General features: G+C 32.5%; 1 protein-coding gene across 1 annotated transcript; it reads left to right on the top strand.

Moving 5' to 3' along the window:
* Window positions 1-598: 598 nt before the first annotated feature.
* LOC134684428 (receptor-type tyrosine-protein phosphatase gamma-like) lies at window positions 599-27,105 on the top strand. Its single transcript, XM_063543712.1, has 14 exons — window positions 599-655; window positions 1,753-1,789; window positions 2,205-2,302; window positions 3,140-3,268; window positions 5,019-5,170; window positions 5,858-5,993; window positions 6,693-6,842; window positions 7,201-7,300; window positions 8,469-8,542; window positions 9,966-10,094; window positions 12,199-12,321; window positions 13,050-13,189; window positions 13,928-14,063; window positions 23,033-27,105. Exons 1-14 carry the CDS (start codon window positions 620-622, stop codon window positions 23,102-23,104), a joined length of 1,512 nt encoding a protein of 503 aa, XP_063399782.1. The 5' UTR covers window positions 599-619; the 3' UTR covers window positions 23,105-27,105.
* Window positions 27,106-27,426: the final 321 nt, after the last annotated feature.

Below are 27,426 nucleotides of genomic sequence, written 5' to 3'. Positions count from 1 at the left end.
GGTTGTGTTGGAACCAGGCCATGGAATGTCCTCAGATTATATCAATGCTAACTATGTAGACGTAAGTAATCACTATTTTCTTGTAGACGATCATACACGGGTTGTGTTGGCACCAGGCCATGGAATGTCCTCAGATTATATCAATGCTAACTATGTAGACGTAAGTAATCACGATTCTCTTGTAGACGATCATTCCCGAGTTGTGTTGGCACCAGGCCATGGAATGTCCTCAGATTATATCAATGCTAACTATGTAGACGTAAGTAATCACGATTTTCTTGTAGACGATCATACACGGGTTGTGTTGGCACCAGGCCATGGAATGTCCACAGATTATATCAATGCTAACTATGTAGACGTAAGTAATCACGATTCTCTTGTAGACGATCATTCCCGAGTTGTGTTGGCACCAGGCCATGGAATGTCCTCAGATTATATCAATGCTAACTATGTAGACGTAAGTAATCACGATTTTCTTGTAGACGATCATACACGGGTTGTGTTGGCACCAGGCCATGGAATGTCCTCAGATTATATCAATGCTAACTATGTAGACGTAAGTAATCACGATTTTCTTGTAGACGATCATACACGGGTTGTGTTGGCACCAGGCCATGGAATGTCCTCAGATTATATCAATGCTAACTATGTAGACGTAAGTAATCACGATTCTCTTGTAGACGATCATACACGGGTTGTGTTGGCACCAGGCCATGGAATGTCCACAGATTATATCAATGCTAACTATGTAGACGTAAGTAATCACGATGCTCTTGTAGACGATCATACACGGGTTGTGTTGGCACCAGGCCATGGAATGTCCACAGATTATATCAATGCTAACTATGTAGACGTAAGTAATCACGATTCTCTTGTAGACGATCATACACGGGTTGTGTTGGCACCAGGCCATGGAATGTCCACAGATTATATCATTGCTAACTATGTAGACGTAAGTAATCACGATTTTCTTGTAGACGATCATACACGGGTTGTGTTGGCACCAGGCCATGGAATGTCCACAGATTATATCAATGCTAACTATGTAGACGTAAGTAATCACGATTCTCTTGTAGACGATCATACACGGGTTGTGTTGGCACCATGTCATGGAATGTCCTCAGATTATATCAATGCTAACTATGTAGACGTAAGTAATCACAATTCTCTTGTAGACGATCATTCCCGTGTTCTGTTGGAACCAGTTCATGGAACTTGGTTAATATTTAAAGTGTTGAAAACAATGATGATAGCAGCATCTGTTTTATTGTTTACGGGTACAGTCTCTGTACTAGGAAAATGAAATATTTATTTCTATTTGAGGACAAGTACTGTCATAAAATATACCGCGGGAACTATACAGGTACGTATACGCGTTCGCGACGTCTTTATGTAACGTCATATCCGAAAAAAGACGGGAAGATGCTCGCGAGGGTAAAAAAGGAATATACAAAATGGCAAATACCATGGTATTTGAGGCTTGAGGCATATTCACCGGCAGTGGTGAAAAACAGGCAGGTTCGTTTGAAATGAGGAAAAAATGTTAGAATATGCGAAAAATACACTGGCTATCAGCCAATCAAAAGCTGGCATTCTTATATAAGGTGTAATTAACTACTAAATATATAATAAATCCATATTATTTCGACTATTCGTTTATAGTTATCACATTTGTCATTATACAACCATATATTATTTCTTATCAAATATATTTTGTGGAAACTTATTAATATTAACATCTTTTAATTGCAGGGTTTCAAAAAGGAAAAGTGTTATATAGCCTCTCAAGGTATGATAGTTATACGTCATATTACTTCATGTTTCAATATATGTCAGGTTACGATAAAACAATATATATACATGTACCAAATTCCTAGTCCACTATTTATAATTATGTTCCCGGTATTTTATTTACAGCATATATTCCGACGCCTATAGCAAAGAATGCATTCGGCATCTTCATTTCTTTCTGTACAAGTTTTGATGTAAGGAAGGCTACAGCACCCGTAAAAACTATAAAACGACAAAATTGAAAAACAAAACAAAAAAATATCTTTAAAAAGTCGTTTACACAGATGAATAATACGCCATCGTTATCCTACACAATATACTCATATTCATAAGTTTAATTTCTTTGCGATATGCTATGGTCGTGCGTCATAAATGTATGACAAACACATTTAACATGTATGCACATGTTCCAGGACCACTAAAGAATACTATCAATGACCACTGGAGAATGATTTTGCAAAATAATACAAGAAAGATGATAATGCTGACAAATCTGGTGGAAGGCCCAAAGGTAAATATCATAGTTCTCTTTCAGCACATCTAGTTAAGTATATAGATATATACGAGATAGTAATCCAATTGCAGTCAAATGTATAAAACAAAAACAGAAACACAACAAATCACAACACAACAAAAGACAACACAGAACACTACAAATTTAGAAATTCAAACTCCATCACAAATTTGGTGGATAATCTGGTACTATATCTTATTATTTATGTAAATTCAAATCTGCTTCATCCTAACTAACATCAGCACTTTTTCTTGTGAGTAATGAATTGTTACCCGCATTGCTATCTACATTTTGTTTATGCCTTGTACTATGAATAAAACGAAAATTTACTCAAGCGCTGATTTTAACTATCCTGTTTGCCCCAAGTTAGATTACATTTTATATCAAATTTGAAGAAAACTATTCACCTAGATTCAATTTTGAGCGATACTATATGAATGTTTTTTACACATTGAACATGTGTAGCTTAATATAAGAAAAAAATAGACACAACATATAAAAGTAAATGTTGTAAAGACGCAATTGTGTTTTGTGAATTAGTTTGAGATCAATCATACTTATAGCTTTCAAAATCAAAATGAAGACATGCGGTATGACTGCTAATGATGCATTCATCAATATGAGTTCTTATTGCTTACATATAAAGATATATAGATGTAAGTAACTTAAGATATCCGAATGAACTTCAACAATGACCGAATCCCATTATTTTTAATACACTAAAGGCCCTGCTATCACTTTTATTCATAATCTTCAGGATAATAATGTAAGTGAAACAAGTTTATAAACTCAATAAAGAGGCTGATGCATAAACATACTTTTTACACGTTTTAGAGGAAATGTGATCGATACTGGCCAGAAGGAGGAAAGCCAATGACTTGTGGTAACCTTGTTCTCACCTTACAATCAGAAAAGGAAAGGGCTGCATACATCACGAGGGAGATCGAAGTGGAAGATAAAACGGTATGGCATACAATAATGGAGGAATTAAAATGTTCTATAATTTACAAAAATATTTCAGTATTGTTTTGGATAAAAAAAAAAAACATATGTATTGTGTGGTATCATCATTACTTGTATTATATTTGTATAGATATAAATAAATATTATTAATATATGATACAACAAAACTAATTCATCTTAAATTTTACCTCGCCCTGCTCGTCCGAATTAAAAGTATTTCTACTCTAAATTCAAAAGGCTATAAAGAGGACAAACATAGAAATCGGTTTACTTGCTTGCACTATTTTCGCTTGAGATACAATATATTTTATTATACTTCATGTCAAAATGCCAGATTTTGATTGGCTAATACGAGGGTGTCAATTTACTCTATTACCCTTCATGTAGACGCTTGATCAAGTGAACGCTTTATTAAATACGACTCTATCCTATGACAAATACTCTATCACCCTTCACAGAGACGCTTGATCAAGTGTGCGCTTTATAAAATACGACACTATCCTATGGCAAATACTCTATTACCCTTCACGGAGACGTTTGATCAAGTGTGCGCTTTATTAAATACGGATGGTTATGTACAATATGTCACAGTTTATTACTTTGAATTTAAAAAAATCGACAGTAATAACAGAACATTCAGTATAATAAATTAAATAACACATAGCTGAGAGGGTGATAGAGCAGATTGGAAACCCTCGAAAAGGCATTGTCAACCTTGGCTTCGCCGCGGTTGACAATGTTTTCTCGGGGTACCAATCTGCTCTATCACCCTCTCAGCTATGTGTTATCTATATAATATCACTTTATTATACAGATTACTTTGGTTCAAAAACATATATAACTACATGTAATAAACATAACAGCAACGTTAACAGTGCATATACTAATGTGACTTAATTCGATTCGACGTATCTTATAGCATCTATGATGCTAATACATTTATAACTTTAGATAGTACATAACACTTCACCCCAAGAAACCGCCAAAAATTTTATCGTGCTTTTTGCACCTAATATCAAACTTTATCAATAGAACGCTTCATTGCAGAACTAGGAACAGAACTTGTAACACTAGTTGATATCTATATACACTTACAACAAATAGCAAACGGATTAAACCCAAATGTATACGAAATGAAATACATAAAACGTTATATTTCGCATCAACATTATTTAAAAAAAATATTAGTAAAGCAACTGGATACGAAAAGTGGATGTATATTTTTATGACCGTCACTTAGTCCGTCAGTGTATTGTTCAAGTTAGTTTCCGGATGTTGCCCCAAAATGCAGTATTGCTTTGGATTTTTACATTTCGGGGCCTTCTAATTAAATCATTGATCAATATACATTATTTGTCGAAAAGCGCATCAGGTGCAGCAAAATTGGTACCGTGAATATTAATGTTTTATTTAGATATATGGTTACATATGATTAGAGCTGCTGAACAATCGATAAATGTATAGAAAAAATACATTTGAGGTTGCAAATGTTGTTATTTCACTTTGTAAATCTATATTTGGTAACATACAATAGTAAGATCAGGAGAAATATCTCCATTTACTTTGATTTACTAAATATCAACGGTTCATTTCAAATAACTGAATATACAAATGTGTGTAAAACACTTTTACTGTCAAAACAGTTTTGATGTGTTTATGTTTGTTTTTATTAAAAACAAATAATTGTAAGCCTATGTACGCTATGCCTTGTTTTGTATTTTATTTCAATTTTTCAATATGACAATAACAGACAAAAGAGAAGAGATGTATTATCCAGTACCATTTCACTGCCTGGCCTGATCATGGAACACCAGATCCTCTGTATCTTGTATTGTTTCATAGGCATGTCATATCTGATCATACAAGTACTGACAATAATGGACCGCTTCTTGTTCATTGCAGGTATTACTCAATTTATTTCACTTGACTGGGCGGAGTTTGACCGGTTCGCTGATAATAAACCAGTCCATTTTTAGATAGGTGTTTTAGAATAAACTCAATGAAGTGTCCAGTCATTTTTTTGTAAATTCCTTTGATGACACTGATAGGTGATTAGAAATCAGTTATAATTATAACGGGAATCATCCTTATCACACACATCTTCAAATAGACTGTCCTTATGCAAACTAAAACGTAAGCTCCGCCCGATCAGTTGAAATAACATTGGTAATATTAAAATTTGAAAAATTAAATTTGGATTTGTTACCCAGTGTTTGTGTTTGAAGAATGACAATTCATGACATCCTGTTCTAATTCAAATAAATGTACATGCATTTAAAACAGCAACATTTTATAAATTGTCTATACAGATCTAGTTAAAATTGAAGGTCGTTTAACAAATTGACGGTTAGTAGTATTTAAATGTTGCTTACAAGAAAAAAAATGATATTACCTGAAATCTGTATCAAATTAAATTGTAAGTTCATTTGATTTACCCTCACGAATTACGATTAGTGTCTGTGTGTTTGCAGTATGCATTCAAAGAATTTTGTTAAATCATTAAGGAGTAAAACTAATTACTAATTTAAACTAAAACACAATAGACAGTGTCCTAAGTAAATTTACAGTGATGTTATTTTTTTCTTATAGTGCTGGGATAGGCAGAACTGGGACATATATCGGACTTGATGCTTTATATGAAGAAGGACGTGATACTGGGTTCGTGGATGTCTTTAAGTTTGTAGAGAAAATGAGGTTGAGCAGGATGAACATGGTTCAAACACCAGTAAGTTAGATTATACGTTTTTAACACTGGAAAGTCAAATATAAAATTATCAAAGGTTCCTAAAAGAAAGGCGAAAGATACCAGAGGAACATTCAATTTCATAGATCGAAAATAAACTGAAACGCTTCCTAAAAGGTTAACAACATGCAATAAAAAGTCATTAGATAAATTAAGCGCACACAAACATGTTACCTACATTTCTTCGGCATTCTTTACGTGTCTGTTAAATATCAGGAGCTTGTAGGTAAGTGATTGTCCCTGGGTCATGTAGGTAGAAAATTGTTTTGCAATACGTAATACCGTTCCCGTTTACTTAGTTGTATTATTGTATACTTTTCCTATCGTGGCCTTGTATATCCGACTATAAGGTATGAGTTTTTTCTAATTGTTGAACGCCATACGCTTCCCTGTAGTTGCTTACATTCACTTCTTTTGTGGTTATCATACCATATCGTTTTTTTTTATTTAATTAATCTACCTTACCATTTGCATTCATTGTATAAAATCAACAGATGAGAAGTACCTTATGAAATAAGACAATATGCACCATCTACCTGTTTATGATTTTCTCAAAAGTTTTTAGCTTTCACAGTGTTTCTGCTGAAGGTAAATCCGAAAAGGCGCCAGGGACACACGAAATATATTTAATGTTATTTTAATTCGATAATTTAATACAAAATGAATCTGTTCATATTTTAGGGGCAATATGTTTGTCTTCATTATGCCTTACTCGAGGCTTTCACAATGAAGGATACAAATGTTGGAAAGAAGGAATTTGAAAATATCTGGCGGGAAATTTCAGAAGATAAAGGTCCTGTAAACAGACGACGACTGCATGAAGAGTTTGAGGTAAAGTAATATGTGGATATTTTGTTTTTTTTAAATTTTACATACATTGTATATGTAGATTAGTTGTTGGACTGCGTTAAAGAGAGTCTTCCCTACGTTTGAAAACAACAATGCTTGTTTAGATTGCAAAGTGTCAGCACTTCTTTACATTCATGTATTACGTTTAATTTTAAGGACGTCATGTTTTCATCTTCAGTCAGCCTTCATCAAAACTAGGTACTTTAATTTCATGTTTCGTTTTAAAATGCAAATTGTATGCATATGTAATTCTGAATATTTCAATTTCAAATGTTATATTGCATACAATGTACTACACATACATTAATGTAAGCATATAATTTATACTGCTATATTGTAGATGCTTAAAGCTAAGAAAGCTGAGCAAGATCAAGTTGAATATGTTGCTGCTAAAAGCCCAGAAAATTTAGGAAAAAACAGAAATGAGAGTATTGTTCCTTGTAAGCTGCAAACTAAGTTTGATTCTTCAAAGTTGTTGCATTTGTCAATATGATGTATTGCTATTTTGATTTGTTTCTGCATAAAAGTCATCAAGAAGACTCAAAACTAAATATTTGAAAACCGATTATGTACATAAACAGAAACCCGTGAGCTGCTTTACGACCCAACAGAAACCCGATTTTTTTTTTATCCAACTTCAACTTTGCCTGTAGGAGTTGAAACCGTAATGACTTATTATTTTAAAACTTATAAACGGACCATTTAAGAAAAGTGTTGTGTGGGGTTTTTTGTTGTTGTGCATGTACTGTTCATGTATCATGGATAGATACTCCATATCCTTCGTTTTCTAATGTTGCACATCATGCAGAACCGATGACACAATTAAAGTATATGTTCCTTTAGTTCATAGTTATTCTTACTTCCGATTTTGATGATTACACTTATGTAATAGATAGTAAAGTAGTGTTTCGAGAATATCTGACCGAAGCCTTTTTTCAACATTTAATAAGGTGTAATACAACCAAAAAAGGGTACGTCATTCCAAGTTTCAAGCGGAAAATAGTCGAAAAAAAAAATATCCTCCGATTTTACAGTTAAAGGAATTTAACCCTGCTTATCATTATCATAAACATATACCGTTTGGGTTCTAAAGCATCATTCCTTGATTATTTGGTGTGTTTAAAAAAAAAATTGGAAAATTAGGGTAAAATGGTTACTTAAGCTTGTAAACAGGAAAAACGAAGTTTACTTGGTTAACTTCCAGTGATCAACGTTCAATACTGATTTTGATCTTTCGCCATTAAATTTGTTTTTATTCAACTGATGAACATGCGAGTTGTGTTCCTACTCATATCCAATTGGGGAAAACAATGGTAGTAGTAACGTTACAAGTTCAAGTAATATGGAATCTGTTTTTTGCGGCGAATTTGTTTTAAATATTTATTGATATGTATCATGTGTATGGCCTTCTTACATTCTTTATACATGTTATATCGTAAGCATTATATTCTAAACATACTTAAACATTGTAATTAGGTTGCTTTTCCTTTAACCATAACGCATCAATGTGTGGAACAAGATCCCATTCAAAAACCGGAAGTATACTCGAGCACTCAACATTAATGTTTAACTGTACCTACAAACAAATAATGACATTTATTTTTGTAGCGGACAAAAACAGACTGTTTCTTGTTTCCCACAATAAAGGACGAACTGATTATATCAACGCTGTTCAAGCACCAGTATGTATAGATATATCGCTGTATAAGCAGTTTATACTCTTATTAGAGATTTCCAATAAAATGACATACGTACCTAACTCGACGTACGCACGTAACGGGACCGGTTGTTGCTAACCAATTAATTTTGTTAAATGCGTTACTCAAGTTTTAACTAAGTATTCCTTAACTATGACATCCATTCATAATAAATTTTATCAATATTAAATATTTTTAAGATGATGAAAAACGAAAGAAATCATGATTTGTATATATCACGTGATTATTGAGATTCCCGCCTAAACTTCACTGTCATAAGACCACGTATATATACATATCTGTACCTATCATACGATTCATAGGAGTTGTCTTTCATGGTTTTGACAATGCCAATGAGTTTAGGTATACTTAAACAAAAACCTCGCCCCATAATTTGGTAAAGGTAAAAACGAAAAAGTTCTTTTGAAAAATAGATAATTGATATGAATTGCTGCCCACATCAAATTATCTTCAATTAAATTATAGAAAAATATTATTTTGTTTTAAAAGTCGAGTACACCTTTTACATTCGGGTGTGCTAAACGTTAAATCTTTTAAAAACAATAAAAAGACAACCTTCTCGCTTCGGAATTTGTTATTTAAATATTTGTATGCTAAATGTCGTCTCGGTAATTTTTAAAATTCAGAATGTGAGGAGAACTAAAATATGGGTCAAGTGAAATGACAAAAAATGGTGGGTGTGTTTGATTACAAGTTGCTAATTGACTTTGTCTATTATAGTATTTATGTCAATAAATCATTCAAAGTTTAATGACAAAATATTTAAAGAGTAAAAAAAAACCAGTTGTGGTTGAATTTTACTGAAGGCATATTCCAGCAACAATGCGTGTTCAAATAGCAAAATATGCATGCAGTGTATGCTCCCCTCCGTCACGCTTCAATGTAGTAGGACTAAATACGCTGAGTTAGGTCGGTTATGTCGAGTAAAGTCATTTTATTGGAAATCTCTATTATACGACCGAAGTACGTCGCGCTAGTAAGAACAAGCGGACATGTTTTATTGAAATTTGCGACTGTAAAGTAATAAACACTTTAAACTAAAGGAACGTATTTTCCTCATTCAAACTCTGATTACTTGGTCCAAACTTGGTTTTTCTTTTAGTTATTTGAAGTACATCAATTCATTACCGTTTGTTTTATATGTTGGATTTGCGTATTCTCTGGAACTCCTACAAAAAAAAACACGTGTGGAAATGTCATTTATTTCAGTAATGCTATGTTATTACTTTTCACCAAAGATTTACAAATAGATAGTAAATGTTGATGTCCCTTTGATACTTTTCGCCTTTCACTTACATTTGTAGATCAACATTTTTTTTATTTTTTTTATTATGAAGGTTCTATTTTTATTAACTTAACCTTAACCTATTATGTTTTTCATATGTAGTCATATACAAAGTTCGTTGGATATTTGACAACACAGCTACCTCTACCTGACACAATGGTTGACTTTTGGACTATGGTTGGGGATCACAATTCGTCTACAATTGTCGTGTTTCTAAATAACCCAGCTGAGGTATATATTGCTAATTTTATTAGGTATTTCCACCTTTCTTGTGGAAAGACCTTTTGAATTTGTTCTTATTATTTTATTTTTTTTCTTCCGCCTAAATTTTTTTCTTGCGGTGTAAAAATGTTTCAAAAGATGTCGCTTATTTTTTTTTGTATATGATATCATACAGTCTATACGCTTTTGAAACTGACCCTGTTTAACCGAACACTTTTCTTTGTAATAGTTATCTCCCCAAACACTGTTTTTCTTGTTATCAGATCTCCTCCGCAACCGTAAAAGAAAGCGACAAATTAATTTTTCCTAATTGCTCGTTATATCCTCAGAATGTTACGTTTAGTTTTCACCGAAGCTTTACGAAGACTCCATATGAGAGTTATTTCCCCTTTTGTATTGAAATAAATGAAATAAATTTGTTACTGGAAAACCATTAGTGATAGAGGCCTAGGGTCTTCTGATTTGAGGTCCTTGGTCCAAAAAAATGAAAATGAGGTCAAGGTCAAAGGTCAAGGTCATGTTCTAAAATATGATTTTGGCTTGTTATCTCTTATTTTCAAAAATCATATAAGATATCGACAAAATATTTTCAAAGATGTGTGTTGCGACATGCCGTAACACGTAAATTTTAGTTAAAAGGGTACGTAAACATTTGACGCGACTTTTCCCCCCTTTTATATCTTATATTAGTTGTATGGTAATATAACTCATTAACAATATAAAGTAGAGGCCTGGGGTCTTTTGATTTTAGGTCCTTGGTTGTTGACCTTGAAATTGAGCTCAAGGTCATAGACAAAATGCGCGTTCTAGATTTTGACCTTTGCCTTTATCTCATATGTATACATTATAAAGACATGGGACTTTTTGCAATAGGTTGCAAGCAATGTGAACTTGTAAAAGCCAAACGGAAGTGACCTTTTGTTAACCGGAAGTAGCTATTTTTTGTTCTAAATTAATGTTAAAGTATAGAACCATATATTATTGGAATCAGTGTTAATTAATCTATCAAACTATTATACCGGAAATAACATCATTTGAATTGGAAGTAAACAATGATCTTCCTTATCTATATTTTTTTCCATAGAAACCATATATTTTTGGAATAAGCGTTCAACAAGCTGTCATTTGACGCTACAACTGACATTTGAAACCAAATTTTAATTTTTTCATATAAAAATCCTTACTGGTGGAAAGACCATCAATGGTTCTTTGAACAATTGGTTTTTAATTCATATTTTTTTCCTTCAGCTATTATTCCTAGAATATCTATTAAAGATGCCTAAATTGGTCGATGGGACTAAAATTCTTAAACAAATCATATTTTTGTGTTTTACTGGAATGTAAATACTTATAATTTTCATCATTATTCTTTTATTGACTGTTATATTTAATATGTTTTATGGTATTCACTGGGATATATATTTCCCCTGTCAATGCTCTTAATTTCCATCATTATTATTCTATTTAATTTCTGTTTTATTCTTATGTTCATATATATATAATTGCTATTATTGTATGCATTGTGATATATATTTTCCTTCAATTTTATATGTTAAGCGCTTAGAGTATTAGGTTTATTAGATAGGCGCTATAAAAAAGCTATGTAATAATAATATTAAATCGACTTTTTTCTTCAATGTTACGTAATTTTAAATCATCTATTAGTACCAAACATGCATACCATACTATTCTTGTAACACCTATCGAGAACTGATGACAAAATTGAGCACAACTCCAGATGTTCTGTTTGTTGTTGCAAGAGATATCATGAGAATAAGGGGATATAAATACAAGTATCTACTAAATAAACACGATCAACTTTACCACATTTTGAACTGGAGGGAAAAGTGTAGTACGCTACATAGAACCGATAACCGTTTAACTTACTGATTTAAAGATAAATTGAAATCAACAAAGGCATAGAGAAAAAAAATACCAACACAAAATTACAGGCTTTTCGACAGTAACAGCATCTGGTGGGGTTACACGGGTTTTTTTTAAGCATAAACACGTCCCTCAATTAAGTACAAAACGTGTAGAACACGTGCATCTGTTTTTGGCGTAACTTTTCTTCGGGAGTATGTAAGTTTGATTATATGATATATTTATTCAGGCTGAATTAGATTACTCCACTTCAAAAGACCCCTATGTATATGGGAAATATACTTTGAAAATAAAAAGTAAAGAACAACAAGATCTTGGTGTTATAAGTTTTACAGTTATTCTATCCAAGAAGGTATTTGTTAAAAATAGCTGATGCATGTACGTGATATACTACTTAAAATATTTTTTTTCATAATTTATACCATACTAACCAAGATGTTAAATGGTTTGGTTTATTGTAGATTTATAGTTTTAAACTGAAATATAAAAAAAAGAGATGTGGTATGATTTTCAATGAGACAGCTTTCCACAAGAGACCAAAATAACACAGAAATTAACAACTATGTGTCACCGTACGGCCTTCAACAATTAGCAAATCCCCTACCGCAAAGTCGCCTATAAAAGGCTCTGAAATGAAAATGTAAACAATTCAAACGTGAAAACTAACGGCCTAATTTATGTACAAAAGTTGAACAAAAACAAAATGTAACACATAAACAAGACAACCACTGAATTATAGGCTCCTGACTTGGGACAGACACATACATACAGAATGTGGCAGGGTTAAACATGTAAGCGGGATTCCAACCCTCCCCAAACCTGGGACAGTTGTATAACATGTCAACATAAGAACAAACTATAAAAAAAAAACATTTGAAAAAGGCTTAACTCATCAGGTGGACAAAAATACAAGTGGACGGGAAATGCTTATCTCAACAAAATATTAAGATATCTGGTGAATGTTGTTTAAATGTCCAAATTTACAATGTCTTTTACAAAAACCTTTATCAATATATTTGAATTAATTATGGAAAAAATTTGTAAAACATGAATTTATTTCCAGTATTTCATATATTTAAGGGTGACCAATCGAGAGAAATAGCCATGTATCTTGCAGTGACCAAGGGCCTTCCTGATCCACAGGTTCTGTGCAAACTTGTTAATCGTACTATATTAACTCGTGTTAGCAGGTCAGATGATCCAGTGACCGTTGTCAGCGGGTAAGTATCAAATAAATACATCTAAAGTTATAAATGATACGCACGTTTGATATGAAACATTGTTATTCTTTTCAAGAACAAACTACAAATGTTCTAGCATGTCCAGTATGTTTTTATTTTGACAAGCATATTGTATAAACTAACATGTTATAGTTTCTTAACGTTTAACGCCGATTTAGTTCGTTCCTTTTTAGATCAAAGTATGAAGAAATTTCCGTTTTGAATTCGGTATTTTTGGTATATTACTTTTTAAAATGTAACTTGAATTATGAATTACTATTGTGCAAGTAGATGTTTATTGGATATACAAAACTAAAACATACACATTAAATATCAGTGCACTTCTATTTATAAACATATAATCAATGTCCGTAAGTACCGGTCTTTGTTAATATAAGATACTATATGGTGCCTTTTATTGATTAGAACAAAAAAGAAACCCTGATTGTAAGCAACAGGTTTATTACAGCAAGCTTAAATGCAAAACGAGTTACTTTCTACTTAGTTGGTAAATATATTTGGGAGAAAGTGAACAAAACTACGACTAATTGGAAGGATTATCGCATCCTTCGTAAGATAGCTAATTGTCCTTTCCGGGTTCTCTTGCTTCATCAAACCACCAAGAAATAGCAAAAGAGAACCGAAAGTAAGGTTCAACACGAATCAACTTCGGTAATCTGACAACATTTCTCGTGACAAAAGGAAAACCTTTACCGTGGGATTTTGTTAACATTTTAGGGATGGAGCCAAGAATTGTGGGCTTTTCTGTGCGTTTGTCAACGCTGTTTCCAGTATGACAATTGATAAAAATGCAAACATATTTCAACTAGCCAGGCTGTTGCAGTTGAGGAGACCAGAGTTCTTTGCTGATTTTGTACGTATTACCATATTGATTATTATGGTTAACGATCCTTATACGTAATTAAGAAGTGAACAGATAAATGAGTTTTGAATGATACGAGGATTAAGAAAATACTATAGTGTGTGATAACATTGTGTGAGGGAATTTGACGTTTACTTTACCACTGTTCACTCCAGTGCAATTTATGACAATACCGCTGCATCAATCAGAATTATTTTTTTGCAGTGTTTTAAGAAATGATTTTGCTTTGTTGTCCCGTATTATTTGTGATACATTCAATGTTTTAAAAAGGCGAATTTTCTGTATAAAGTCAATAATTATGTTGACTTTTGAAGGCCAAACTTTCTACAGCCTTAAATACGCTAATGAAAGATCCAAAAACTATACCAATACATAACGACATGTTTATGAAATTATAACAAATCTAATGGTAAACAACTTTTTATTCGTTATTGCAAAATAATGAACTTAAAATATCTGACATTTTCTCCCTACCCAGTTTACCCCTATACATTTTTATGATGTAGACTGGTCATTGTTATTGAATCGTAGGCAATTTGATTGGATTAAGGTGGCTCACCCCAATAGTGACCCCCGGTAGATTTTTTTTATTTTCACTTATTCTGTAGATTTTTTTATGCTGAATCCAAAAATGCAAAGAAAAAAGGGGGTCACCAGGCTCGTTTTCCCCTCAAATTGAAGCGAAATGTGCGATTTTGACCCTTTTTCCAAACATGTCCACCCTTACAACAATAACGGTTACATCAAATTCAAAGAGTTTTAAAACCAAGTCAGTATGATTTTTATGTGAAAAAACATTAGAATTTGAAATGTAAACCTTTCCCGTTGTTGTTTTTGACTTAAAAATCCTTTTATTTTCAGATTTATGTCTAAATTTTGCATTTTCTAATTTCAGTTTAAGGCAAAAAATATTGATTGAATCGATTTTTCTTAAAATTTTCCCGGTAGATTTTTTTTAAAAACAGATATGTCAAAGCTATGAACTTTTCAAGCATTTTAAGGTCAAATAAAATGGGGGTCACCAGGCTTTTAAAAAAGTTGCGAGCTTTTGTTTAACCCCTCTACCCCATAAGGTCTGATTTCAATGCAGTCCATTAATTACTTAATTGTGAATTCTTTATTGGTGGCTTAAATAAAATAATGTTTGAAATTATATTAATAAACGATGGCTGAATATAAATGTGGTTATCGTATGACTGTTTGTTATCAAGAAGCGAAACTTTGATTATTTAGGTGAAATACGGTAATTTTGTCTGGCGCGAGTTGCTTCCCTCTAATTTGGCGCCATTATCGGACCAGAGGAATTTCAAGGTCGCCACGCCGAGCAGCATACTACATTGATGAATACGACCATTTACATACATAACAGACATTGTGGTGAATATACAACGATGAATGTAGAGTTATTGCATAAGAAAACATATATTTCGATATTTTAGGCAGCCAAATGTTACCAGTATCACGAAAAATACAAACTTGGGGGCTGTCTCAAAATACTCGCTACTGTTGAAAAGCACTGCGACTGAGACCTTGTACGAGCTCAATTTCTGTTCCATGTTTAATTGTTATAGCTGGTATCTTATTTATTTGTTTATCTTAGTATTTTCACCTTACTGGCAATTTGTAAACATGTCTGGCCCGTTTTGAGAGATATCCGTGTGCAAACGGACGAAGAGGAGGGGATGACATCTAGCTACTATGAACCACCACAACTGTCATTTTTACGCTACTGTTAGTGTCAATGAATTAGCCTTTTTAATCATCATTTGGTAAATCTTATTTCGTAGCCAAGTTACATAGAGTTAGGGTCATATGTATGTGGGGTACCCCATAACTTCCCTAGGGCATGCACAGTTTCTACTCCCTTGTCCCAACTATATTTCCCTTCCCTTTCACCCTAAAATTTTCTCCTCTTACTTCAATACTTCCATCTCCTTGTTCCAAGACAAAATAAAAATAACAACATGTATTTCCAAGATAACCCTTTTCTCTGATCCCTCATTCCCCTGTCTCCTTACCCCTGTCCACCCCCTCTAATAATAATCAATTAAGGTTCTCAAGGGGTTTGATTGACTTGGGTTTTTTTTTTTGAGAATATGACATAATTGGCCTAATTTGTAAGTGATAACCTTTACAGTAGGAGGCAATACATCTGTACATCTTTTAAACATATATATATATATTGTATTTAAAACAACATTAAAAAAAAATATTTTGGGGTCATTTTGGATTGATTTTAAGCAACCTGGTACCAATAGAAGCAGTATTGTCATAGGTTTGTATATTGTGGTTTTATTCTTTTTTAGTCTCATTTTCATTATTTTCTGTTAAGAAATTTGCTATATATATATAAATATAATCAATCAAATTAAATTATTGAAAAATATTTTATGCGTTCTCAAGGAAAAACAAAAACACTTAAAACAAACCTATTATCAAATAAACACATATTAATATAGACCATTCTACTTCTTTTAAGCTCTCGTAGATATAAGTTAAATCCAACCATACATTTTTAAATGCCCTCAAAATATTTTTTTGAAGTAATGTGTTTTTATTTAAAATATTTACATGCTATACATGTAGCAAAAAAATGCAGGTGACAACTACTTTTGGCCAGGTACTGTATTTTGAGTTGAAAATAAGTGTTGCTTTGTGAATAGTAATTTTTAATAAATACAAAATTTGTGTATCCTATATTCCAAATAGGGTACAAAAAGCCTCAGCATAATTTATTCATGAGGACTGCATGAGCTACATTTTCAAAATTGAAGGCAGCCGAACAGCAAGAAGCCTTTATTCAACCTATAGAAACAAAATCACTATTTACACTTGTTGTGCATGTAATTATATTTTGTTTGCTCGTTATTGATCACAACAAATTCTTCATTATTTTTACACCATAGTGGCAGGGGCATTAAGTTAAATTATCTTTGCATTGTCAGTCTTATCAAACTTGCATGTTCGTCCGAAATTTGTTTTCTGTTCTCTAACTTCAGTTTGCCTCTACCAATATTATTAAACTAAATAAAATTCACAATTAATGCATATATATTATTCTTGTTACCAACAAACACACATGAAGTTTGAATTTTTGGTGGGGTTGCTTTTACTTTTCTAGAGTTATGCCCCTTTACAAATTTTAAAATAGCTAAAGTTTTGTTCCTTTCTTTAACACAAGTTTGCTTTATCCAAATATTGTGATACTTATATGCAATAATAACTACAACACAACTCAGATAAAGTAAAAATTTGGGTGGTGTCACTCTTTTCATTCTTTACATGCAAGCGGCTGCTCATCTGTGTCTCCATTATGAATTAGTCTCATCTGTATGCTTTTGAATGTCAATAATTGTTGATTTTCTGACAGAATTACTCTGATATTTAATTTCAGGCTGCAAGTACATTTGTACATGTACATGCAAATGGAAGGAGTGATCTTGGAATGTTCAACTTTACTTGGACTTATTGGCACAGTACTGACAGAATTTTATGAGAAGCCAGTATCCTCTAGTCTTGCAACCGGAAACTATGTGTAAAGTGCTGAAACTTAAGAACAACATTCTACATGGATATGCAATATGTGTTGCCACAATCCAATTGAGGAGCAGAGGTCAACTATAAATTGGAACTACATGTATATGCCTTAGTGCTGTCAAAATCCTTAAAAAATGCAATCAAAAGGACCTGCTTCACCTACCTGTCCCAATGATGAATAAAGATCATATATATATATTGAGTCTCATAAAAAAAACAGTGAAGGAGAATAAAAATTATGAAGATATAGAGCTGATCAGCTTATGATTGTACATGTACATGACGTATAAATGGCAACAATGCTTTCATTTATACTAGAACATTTAAATTAACAATATTACATTTGTAATACATGTTTTATAAATTTGATCTCAGAGACATCTGAGGAATAAAATCAATAACGTTTCAAAAATTTGATTTAGTTGAGCCTTTTTTTACGCCTGTTTTCAGGAGGTAAAATGGTATACCATTGACTGTCAGTCGTCAACATGGTCGGCATATACTCATTTAATAAATACTAAAAGGTACATGTAGTAGATAAACTATTTGTGTGCCATACATGTAGTTTACAATTCTGTCAATTACAATGTATCATGGACCACATAATCATTTGTATGGTTCATTGATCAACAGTAAGTCCTCTTTTTTCATATGCTATATTGTGTAATCAATAGGTCATCTTCATGTATATTTGGTGGACGTTAAGCAACCAACTATCAATCAATCATGTATATTTGGTGTATTAAATGTATTATAACAAATTAAAATATCAAATAAGAGGATGTGATATGATTTTAAATGAGACACAAGAGACCAAACAACACAGAATTAACTATACATTTAGGTCACCATACAGACTTCAACAATGAGTAAAACCTATTCTGCATAGTTGGTTTTAAAGGCCTCAAAATGACAAATGAACAATTTAAAACGATTCAAATGAGAAAACTAATGGGTGATTTATGTATAAAATAATGAATAAAAAACAAAAATGTCTGTCTTGCAGGGTTTATCTGAACTTAACCTAATTTCATGGATTTGTCTATTTCTTAATTCTAAATATGTTTCAAATTATTTGGTTGATGGGATGATTGTTAGAGAGTCTGACATAGGGTGCGGGCTCATTGGTTGATAACATTGCGAATAACTGTAGCCGGTCCCGCTTTGGCAGTCAGTTCCCACATTGTCACTGGAGGAATAAAATAAGAAAACAAATGGTATAAGAAAAAAAATGAATCGTAATTTCCTGTTGACATGCACATCTACATAGTACGTCCTTATTATCTAAAAATGTTTCATGAAATTCTGTTTGAGAGTTGTGATGACAAGAAACAAGACTGACAGACGGGTCAAAAACATTATACCCTTTGCAACTCCGTTTTGTTGTGTATAAAAATAGGTCATAGAGTATCATTGTTTATGAGGCAACTCTACACCGAAAACCAATTTACATAGAAGATAACAATTATGTCCTCTTACGATTACCAATAAAACCATATACCACATAGTCAAACAAATAAAAGTCCAAGAAATTACTTTTTTGTATTTATTGCACATAATGAATATTTAATTTGTTCATACTGAATCGTCACTGGCAAATATTTCAAACATAATACGGATGAGAACATATAGAAAAGTATCAATTATGTAAGTTATGCAAAGTAAGACGAGCTAGATACATGGACTGCCATATTGTTGTTGTTGTGCTGGTAAGAATGAGTGAACAATTATGCTTGGTGCATGTATAGGCAAAATTCCCCCTTTTGACCTTACGAGGCTTCGTATGTATACATCCAGCTGTTTGAGCACCCTGTATAATCAAGGGATCATCTGTTAGATTAGTCATATTTCTAGACTCCGGGTCCGTACGCCCTAATTCACGTTCGCCCTAGTACCTGTTCGCCCTGATACCTGTTCGCCCAGGGTCCATTCGCCCTGATTTTTATTTTTTACTAATTGTTGTCTAGTGGCATAATTTTAAGTATTTGAAGTTTGTTGAAAAAATCACCGAATATTGATATTGCCGCAATCAATTTCATCATTTTCCCGTTGATTGCAGTAGAATACTGGAATACAATGTATTTATCTTTGTTGATATTTGTTAACAAAATAATTGTATTCAGTCATTCACTAATGTATGCAGTATAACTTAGACTAGTCTCAGAGTATTTTAATGAATGAACTTGTAAATCCGTTTTACAGTTCGTACATTTGTTTTTGAATTAATTTCAAGCTGAATATATTATCAAAAGAATTTTTTTTTTTTTATAATAAATCCATCAAAAGACAGGTATCACAATTAGCAGTGATCCGAATTATTTTGTCATAAAACATTAAATTAATGATCCTTAACAAGCCATAAACTTTCAGATATTTCCATGTTTCCATAAATTTCAAGAATATATACCATAGAAATATATCTGATTAAGTTTATTCAACTTCAATGCCCTGAATATTAATATTTTTTAGTAGGGCGAACGGACTCTAAGGGCGAACGAACTCAGGGCAAACGGACCCAGGGCGAACATGTTACTAGGGCGAACGGTCCCGATACCATATTTCTATGCTAAACATAAGATTTGAAAATAAGCAGATGTAGTATTATTGCCAATGAAACAACTATCCACCAAAGTTCAAATTTGAAATTCAATATAATAAATAAAAAAACATCATCTCCTTCTATCATCACGCATAGATTAGTTATACATTTCTTTGCCACGGTAAGATCAAAGACCATTAAATCCGTGTTCACAAACAAAATTGTCATTCACATTTTTTTGCCGCAATGCCATTACCCCACTATAATTATTTTCATCATCAAGAACTTTCCTTATTATCTTACCTTTTAAAAAAGCATGTCAAAAATTAAGATAGAAGTTAAAATTTGCCCGGCTAATATAGCGTTCCTGTGTACTGGGCGGAGTTTAAAAATTACCATCCAAACTTTTCCTGAACCTAGTAGTAGTATAGATTTATATATATAAAGTCTTTAGTAGTGTTTGTGACTGCCCGACACGCTGTGGATGTTCCTAGAACAATCCCGACATAGTAACCAAAAATTTTGCGGTCCTCCGCAAAGCATGCAGTATTGAGGAATTATATCATAGGTCGGAATACTAGGCCAGTCCCGGTTACTTTTGACAGCGATGGATCCAGGGGAGGGTTTCGGGGGTGGACCCCCATTTTTGGACGATCAATGCTTTTGAATGGGAAAATATAGTTGGAACACCCCCTTTTTGTCCTGGATTGGGAACCCCCTTTTAAAATGGTTGGATCCGCCCCAATTAATCAATTTTCATCTTCATGAAAAGGCGGAAAACAGCCAATTATTGAAGTGTCCTTTTATTTCTGCAGGAAAACCAATAATCATTTTTGTGAAATAAGTTGCTGGATCCATTAGTCTATTATAATAATAACACTTGCTCTGATTCACTTAATGATGTTTCTTTTTATTTAATTTGAACTCGATTGACATATTGATAGATACAACAGAATATTGCAAATCATCAAAATAACAATAAGCAAATTAAGTAATAGACAAAAATCATAAAATAGAAAACATTGGCCCCGAGGTCTTACATTATAGGACTTAGTCTAGTGTTCAGGAAATTATGGAATTGTGAGACGAGAAAGTGTATCAGATGATGTTCGTGCTCATTTATTGATAAGGTAAACAAATCTTTAAATGAAAATGTTCAAATTTGCTTTGGGGAAAATAAAAAATATAAAACTATAAATAACAAAATTTTGCAGTGTAAAAATATATCGCATAATGGGGAATAATTAAACCCATAAAAATAACTGGAAATAAAGATATTAAAGAGATTTATGACAGAAACAAACTGTTATAAAACGCCAAACGGATAGCTTGATAAGTACCCGCCCCGATGCCTTTAAAGCATACTATACGGGTTTTATATACCCACGTTTTACCTGTTTTTGAAAGCTGTACGATGACATGCAATTGTTTACATCGCTATTATTTGTTCAAAGTTAATCATTGCGTCATGGGCAAAACATTTTTTAAAATAAATCTCCAAGACATCATTTAATATTCAACCGATATTTAATTCAAAATATGGTACGAAATGGACCGTGTAAGGTGAGAATGCGTTTTTGGAGCGAAGCGGCACCGTCGACGCAGTCATACATTTGACTTTGTCAGTATTTATATATATATATTTTAATGTTAATATGCTTCAATCACGTATATTTCTCTCCTTTTAGTCTTTTATACGAAAAATGAAGAAAGCACTCTGAATGTCTGACCGTTCGTATTTTCTGTTTTGAAGAACGTTTTGCATCACTTGTTTACATCGTCAAGGGTGCTTTCATACACGCCCGCGTTCCAAGGTCGTCAACGCTATTTTTGAGAAGACCCCTGAAAGCGACCGTTTCCAATACAAGGCACATCGTCGTAAGAAACATGCGTTAAAATATGCGCATTGTTAAAGGGCCGAGCCACCTTAAGTTGTTATTAGTTTACCTTCAAACTTGTGTATACTTTTCATACATGACTATTGATTAATTAAAACGTGCATGAATGTGTACGGTAACTAAAATGACCTTCAGACTGGACACTGGACGAGTCAATATTATGTTTTATCAATGAAAGTTAAGGTATGAAAGGTAAGAATTGCCTCTTCTTCTATTTTCACGAAATTTTCGGAATATACTGTTGAAAGGTTATTTTTTAAAAGCCTAGTGTGAAGATTAAAGAGAAAGTTTACAAATAATACGTTTTGTTCCATTAAACAAGTCATTTTCGCAAGAGAAATGTCGAAATATATTTTACGCACGACTACGGCAGGTAAAATTATTATTTATTATAATAAAAATAAAACATTTCTCAGTCTAATTGGAATATGTTGATTATGATTAATTCCAAACTTAAGAAGTAAGTAAATAAAGTCAAAATATGTCAGAAATACTGCACATCAAAAGTCAATACGATCGTTTTAAAGTCAATTTCGTCTATCTCACAAAATCTTGTTAGGCACTATAGTATTAGCTAACTGTAAACAATATTTTATTTAGTAACAGATAAATAAATACGTACATACATACAATACATGCATGGATTTGAAGACAAGTGACAGGTATTTGCTTCGTCAAACATAAGTCAATGGCGTTAAAACAAAGATGATAATATGTTGGGTTATTTACATTTTTTCGTAGTAACAGACTATTGTGATTTTAAAAAAGCAAAGTTTTTTGATCATTTGTTAATTATTTTATTTGTGTATTTTAAATTTAAAATTTAAAATTTTATAGTTTTTGACGAACAAAGAAATTCTTTGTATATCTTTATAAAAGTCATGACAATTTCTCCGGCATTCCTTTACTCCATCCCAATATACCTCCTTATTGTTTACGCCTTTAAACAATTCAGTATATTTAATAATTCTTTTCGTTTATTGTAGGAGGAGTACTGTCTTTGTTATGAAGCATTGAACCACTATCTGGTGTCCTCCAAAGTATACGAAAATATTTGATTCATTCTCAAATCATTTCAAGCAGATGACAATTATCAATTTGATGCGATAATAAATTGGCGTTTTTGTGAAATGTCCTGACTCGTTTAAGATAAAACTAAAAAGTTGGTTAAGTTTGTTTTTAAGTTTATTGTTACTTTACTTATTGGACTTTGTATTATGCTTCTTTTTGTTATCATTGCATAGATTCATTCATTTGTTTAATTTTATCTGTATTTTTGTTACTTTACTCTCAATTACTGACAAAACTATAATTGCTATACCCAAGCTTTATTTACTTGTGTCTGTCCAGATAACAATATTTTTAGGTATGTGGTTGTCACTGGTTTTCGACAATCTTCGTTCAGTGTCATAAGCTACGATCAGGGCGGAATCTTTCTCGTTTGGAAAGCTTTTCACTAGCACAATTTTAAAAAAGAATTTGAAACATTAGCATGTGATATTATTTTTTCCTTTTTGAAGGTCATACAATAACCTTTAGTTGGTAGTATCCTTGATCTCTCTTTTATGAAAAATTGTCTCATTAACAGTTGAACCACAACATGCACAATTCCTCATTTAGATTACCCTAGAAATATTTATTCTTTCAATAGAATTATCGATTAGCAGGTATGTTATTTTTACAGTACAAGACTAGTGTAGTTGACTGTTATCGGGTGTTTTATGTCCTATATGTTCACCCATTTATTTGTATTGTGGTCCTGTTATTAAATGTTGTCATTTTAATGTTATATTGAACATTCCAAAAAAAGCGGGAAGTCTGGCTAGCCGCAAAACCAGGTTCAACCCACCATTTGTTTATTAAAATATCATGTATCAAGCTAAGACATGAAAATAACCATTGTTCTATTATAGTTCGTTTCTGTGTGTGTTACATTTTAATGTTGTCTTTCTGTTATGTTTGATGTGTTTCCCTCAGTTTTAGTTTTTCACCCGGATTTGTTTTTTCTCAATCGATTTATGAATTTTGAACAGCGGTATACTTCTGTTGCCTTTATTTAACTTTAATTCGATTATTTTGGATAATTTGGAACACAGAGTGTGCATTTTGAATATGCATATCATCAGTTAAAATGTCAACTCTTCATATTTTAATTTTTATTAAGAGTTGATATTTATGTAAATGTTTATTTTATAGTGTATGCTTTGCCAAATGTACATGCTCGTACAATGAACTTTAAGTGTGTAAATATTTGATTTTATGCTTCTCATTTATCCCTTTTTCACTTCTCAAAAGTTCGTACTACCTAGATTATGTAGTTCATTGTGTGCCCTAACACATACATATGGTCTTTATATTACCTTTTATGTCACCATACTCAAATTGCACGGAGCACCTAAATTGCATACTTTTAGCAAAAATAGCAGCTGTAACTTTACAAATTTTTTTTAAAGACAAAACAATTCTTCTCGTCTTTGGACATAGCTAGATATATTTAACTATTGTTAAGGTAAAACACGAATTCTTGCTTCACATTTGGTTTTTATCAAATTTTCAAAACTCAATACAACAAGAAATTTTTCGTTCATTGTTGACCTTCCAAAATGTACCTGGTATCATGATGACCTTCTTATGTGTAAATAGTTATCTAGTTTTTGATGTGGTTTTTGTTATTTAAGTTAATCACAAAATAACGCTTCATATTTACCACTGTTTTCTTTCCAAATTAGTATAGGCCCATACGACCTAGAGTTTGTCGTACATTGCATGGATGGTCAAATGAACATTGTCATATGATTACGTTTAATTATGATAAAAGGTTATTTTTTTAAACAATATGTTAATGTATGCCTCACAATTATCATTTGTATTCAACATATCAAAATTCCATACGACCTAGAGGAGTAATACCACTAAATCATAGTAAGTGATAGGTGTAAGAAATTAATCCTACATTTTATTTTAGTAGAAAATATTATGGGTCATTAACATATATCTGGGAGGTTTCCGAAGCACCATTATTGTTTTATTTGGTGTTTCTATAGCATATTTTGATAACTTAAGTTTGCATGGTTACTAAAGATGTGAACATTTGATTGGTGAACTTTCAGTGATGGTTATATTTGTATATGCAATGCAACATTATTTGAAAGTTGTCTACAGTACTGGACAGGATAAAAAATTACTCATACCAAGTATTTTTTTATTTAAATTAAATATAAACTCTTAACAATGTGTTTAAAAGTAGAAATTTAATAAAGACTAATAAGGGAAAATCAATGGTGGTATTACACCAAGAGATTTTTTACATTGTATGTTTAGCCAGCTGTGACGGTCGTATATGATGACCTTAACATGTGAAGAAGGGTAATCTTGTTTTGAAGTAACAAACTAAATCGATGAATGTGATATGTCAAACCCGTTTTAATGTTATGTTTCTTTTCTATAACTTGAAGTTATTTAAAAAAAAACTAATGTTTAATTAAAAATGTTTTAATGCCACTTAATGTACAGTCGTGAAGGGCCAAGTAAGCCTTTCTCATCACTTGGCGTTCGTCGTCTGTCGTCCGACGTCGTCCGTTGTCGTCGTTAACTTTTTACATTTTGAACTTCTCCTAGAGAACCACTGAATGGAACAAAACCAAACATGGCATGAATGTTCCTTTTGAAGTGCTGACCAAGTGTTGTTACTTTGTAGCCGATCCATCACCCAAGATAGCCGCCAGCGGGGAACTTAGTTTAACATAGGACCCTAAGGGAAATGCATACAAATGACTTCTTTTAGAGAACCATAACTAGAATAAAACCAAACATGGCATGAATGTTCCTTATAAGGTGCTGATCAAGTGTTGTTACTTTGTAGGCGATTCATCATCCAAGATGGCCGCCAGCGGGGGACTTAGTTTAACATTGGACCCAATAGGAAACGATACAATGACTTCTTTTAGAGAACCACTGAATGGAATGAAACCAAACAGGGCATGAATGTTCCTTATAAGGTGCTGACGAAATGTTGTTACTTTGTAGTCGATTCATCATCCAAGATGGCCGCCAGCAGGGGACTCAGTTTAACATAGGACCCAATAGGAATGCATACAAATGACTTCTTTTAGAGAACCACTAAATGGAATGAAACCAAACATGGCATGAATGTTCCTTATAAGGTGCTGACCAAGTGTTTTTACTTTGTAGGCCATCCATCTTCCAAGATGGCCGCCAGCGGGGGACTTAGTTTAACATAGGACCCAATGGGAAATGCATACAAATGATTTCTTTACGAGAACCACTGAATGGAATTAAACCAAACATGGCATGAATGTTCCTTATAAGGTGCTGACCAAGTGCTGTTACTATGAAGCCAATCCATCATCAAAGATGGCCGCCAGCGGGGAATTTAGTTTAACATAGGCCCATATGGGAAATGCATACAAATGACTTCTTTTAAAGAACCACGGAATGGAATAAAACCAAAAATAGCATGATTGTTCGCTATGAGGTGCTGACCAAGTGTTGTTAATTTTGTAGACTAACCATCATCCAAGATGGCTGCCAGCGGAGGACTTATTTTAACATAGGACCCTATTGGAAATACATACAAATGTCTTCTTTTAGAGAACCACTGAATGGAATGAAGTCAAACATAGCATGAATGTTCCTTATGACATGCTGACCAAGTGTTGTTACTTTGTAGCCAATCAATCAACCAAGGTGGCGTCCAGCAGGGGACTTGATTTAACATAGGACCCTTTGGTAAATACATACAAATTTATTCTTTTCGAGAACCACTGAATTGAATGAAAGCAAACATAGCATAAATGTTTCTTTCTTAATGAGGTGCTGGCCAAGTGTTGTTACTTTGTAACCACATTTTATCTTTTTATATGATTTCAAAAACCCAAGTAGAATCAGGTTAGCGATACAGGCTATTGAGAGCCTCTAGTTACAATAGTATGCAATAACTGTTGTGTCATGTAGTGTATATATTATTTTGATTTTGCTATTTTTTTTTGTTATTTTTATAATTTTACAAAGTGCTTTTAATTAAAAAGATACCGTCTTGATATAATTTTGTTTTGGTATAGATTTGTGTTCATTGTAAGGAGCTTAATACAATTTTAAACAAAACATGTAACTCAATGCATCATAAATCAATAAAAAATACAAGATATCAGACATTGACAGTTCGTCCACGTTATATAAATAGAAAACTTCTAACAAAACAAGTGAAACCCACACAAATATTACATAAACGAGAAATAACATACACGAAAATAGAATCATTTTAGTTGATATTCCATACGTATTTTAACATAATCAAATAAACTCTGTCACTAAAACAAATTATATCTAACAGTAATGCTGTTCTTAGCATTTTCAATCA

This window comes from Mytilus trossulus, chromosome 9 (assembly GCF_036588685.1).
Source record: "Mytilus trossulus isolate FHL-02 chromosome 9, PNRI_Mtr1.1.1.hap1, whole genome shotgun sequence".
Classification (NCBI taxonomy): Eukaryota; Metazoa; Mollusca; class Bivalvia; order Mytilida; family Mytilidae; genus Mytilus; species Mytilus trossulus.
The sequence above is the reverse complement of the archived record's forward strand: the minus strand, read 5'-3'. Positions and strand labels throughout refer to the sequence as shown.

Coding starts and splice junctions, on each gene's coding strand:
- LOC134684428 (XM_063543712.1), top strand. CDS start 620: ATGTCCTCAGATTATATCAATGCTAACTATGTAGAC. Junction 5,171..5,857: donor CCGCTTCTTGTTCATTGCAG/GTATTACTCAAT, acceptor TTTTTCTTATAG/TGCTGGGATAGGCAGAACTG. Junction 12,322..13,049: donor CAGTTATTCTATCCAAGAAG/GTATTTGTTAAA, acceptor CATATATTTAAG/GGTGACCAATCGAGAGAAAT.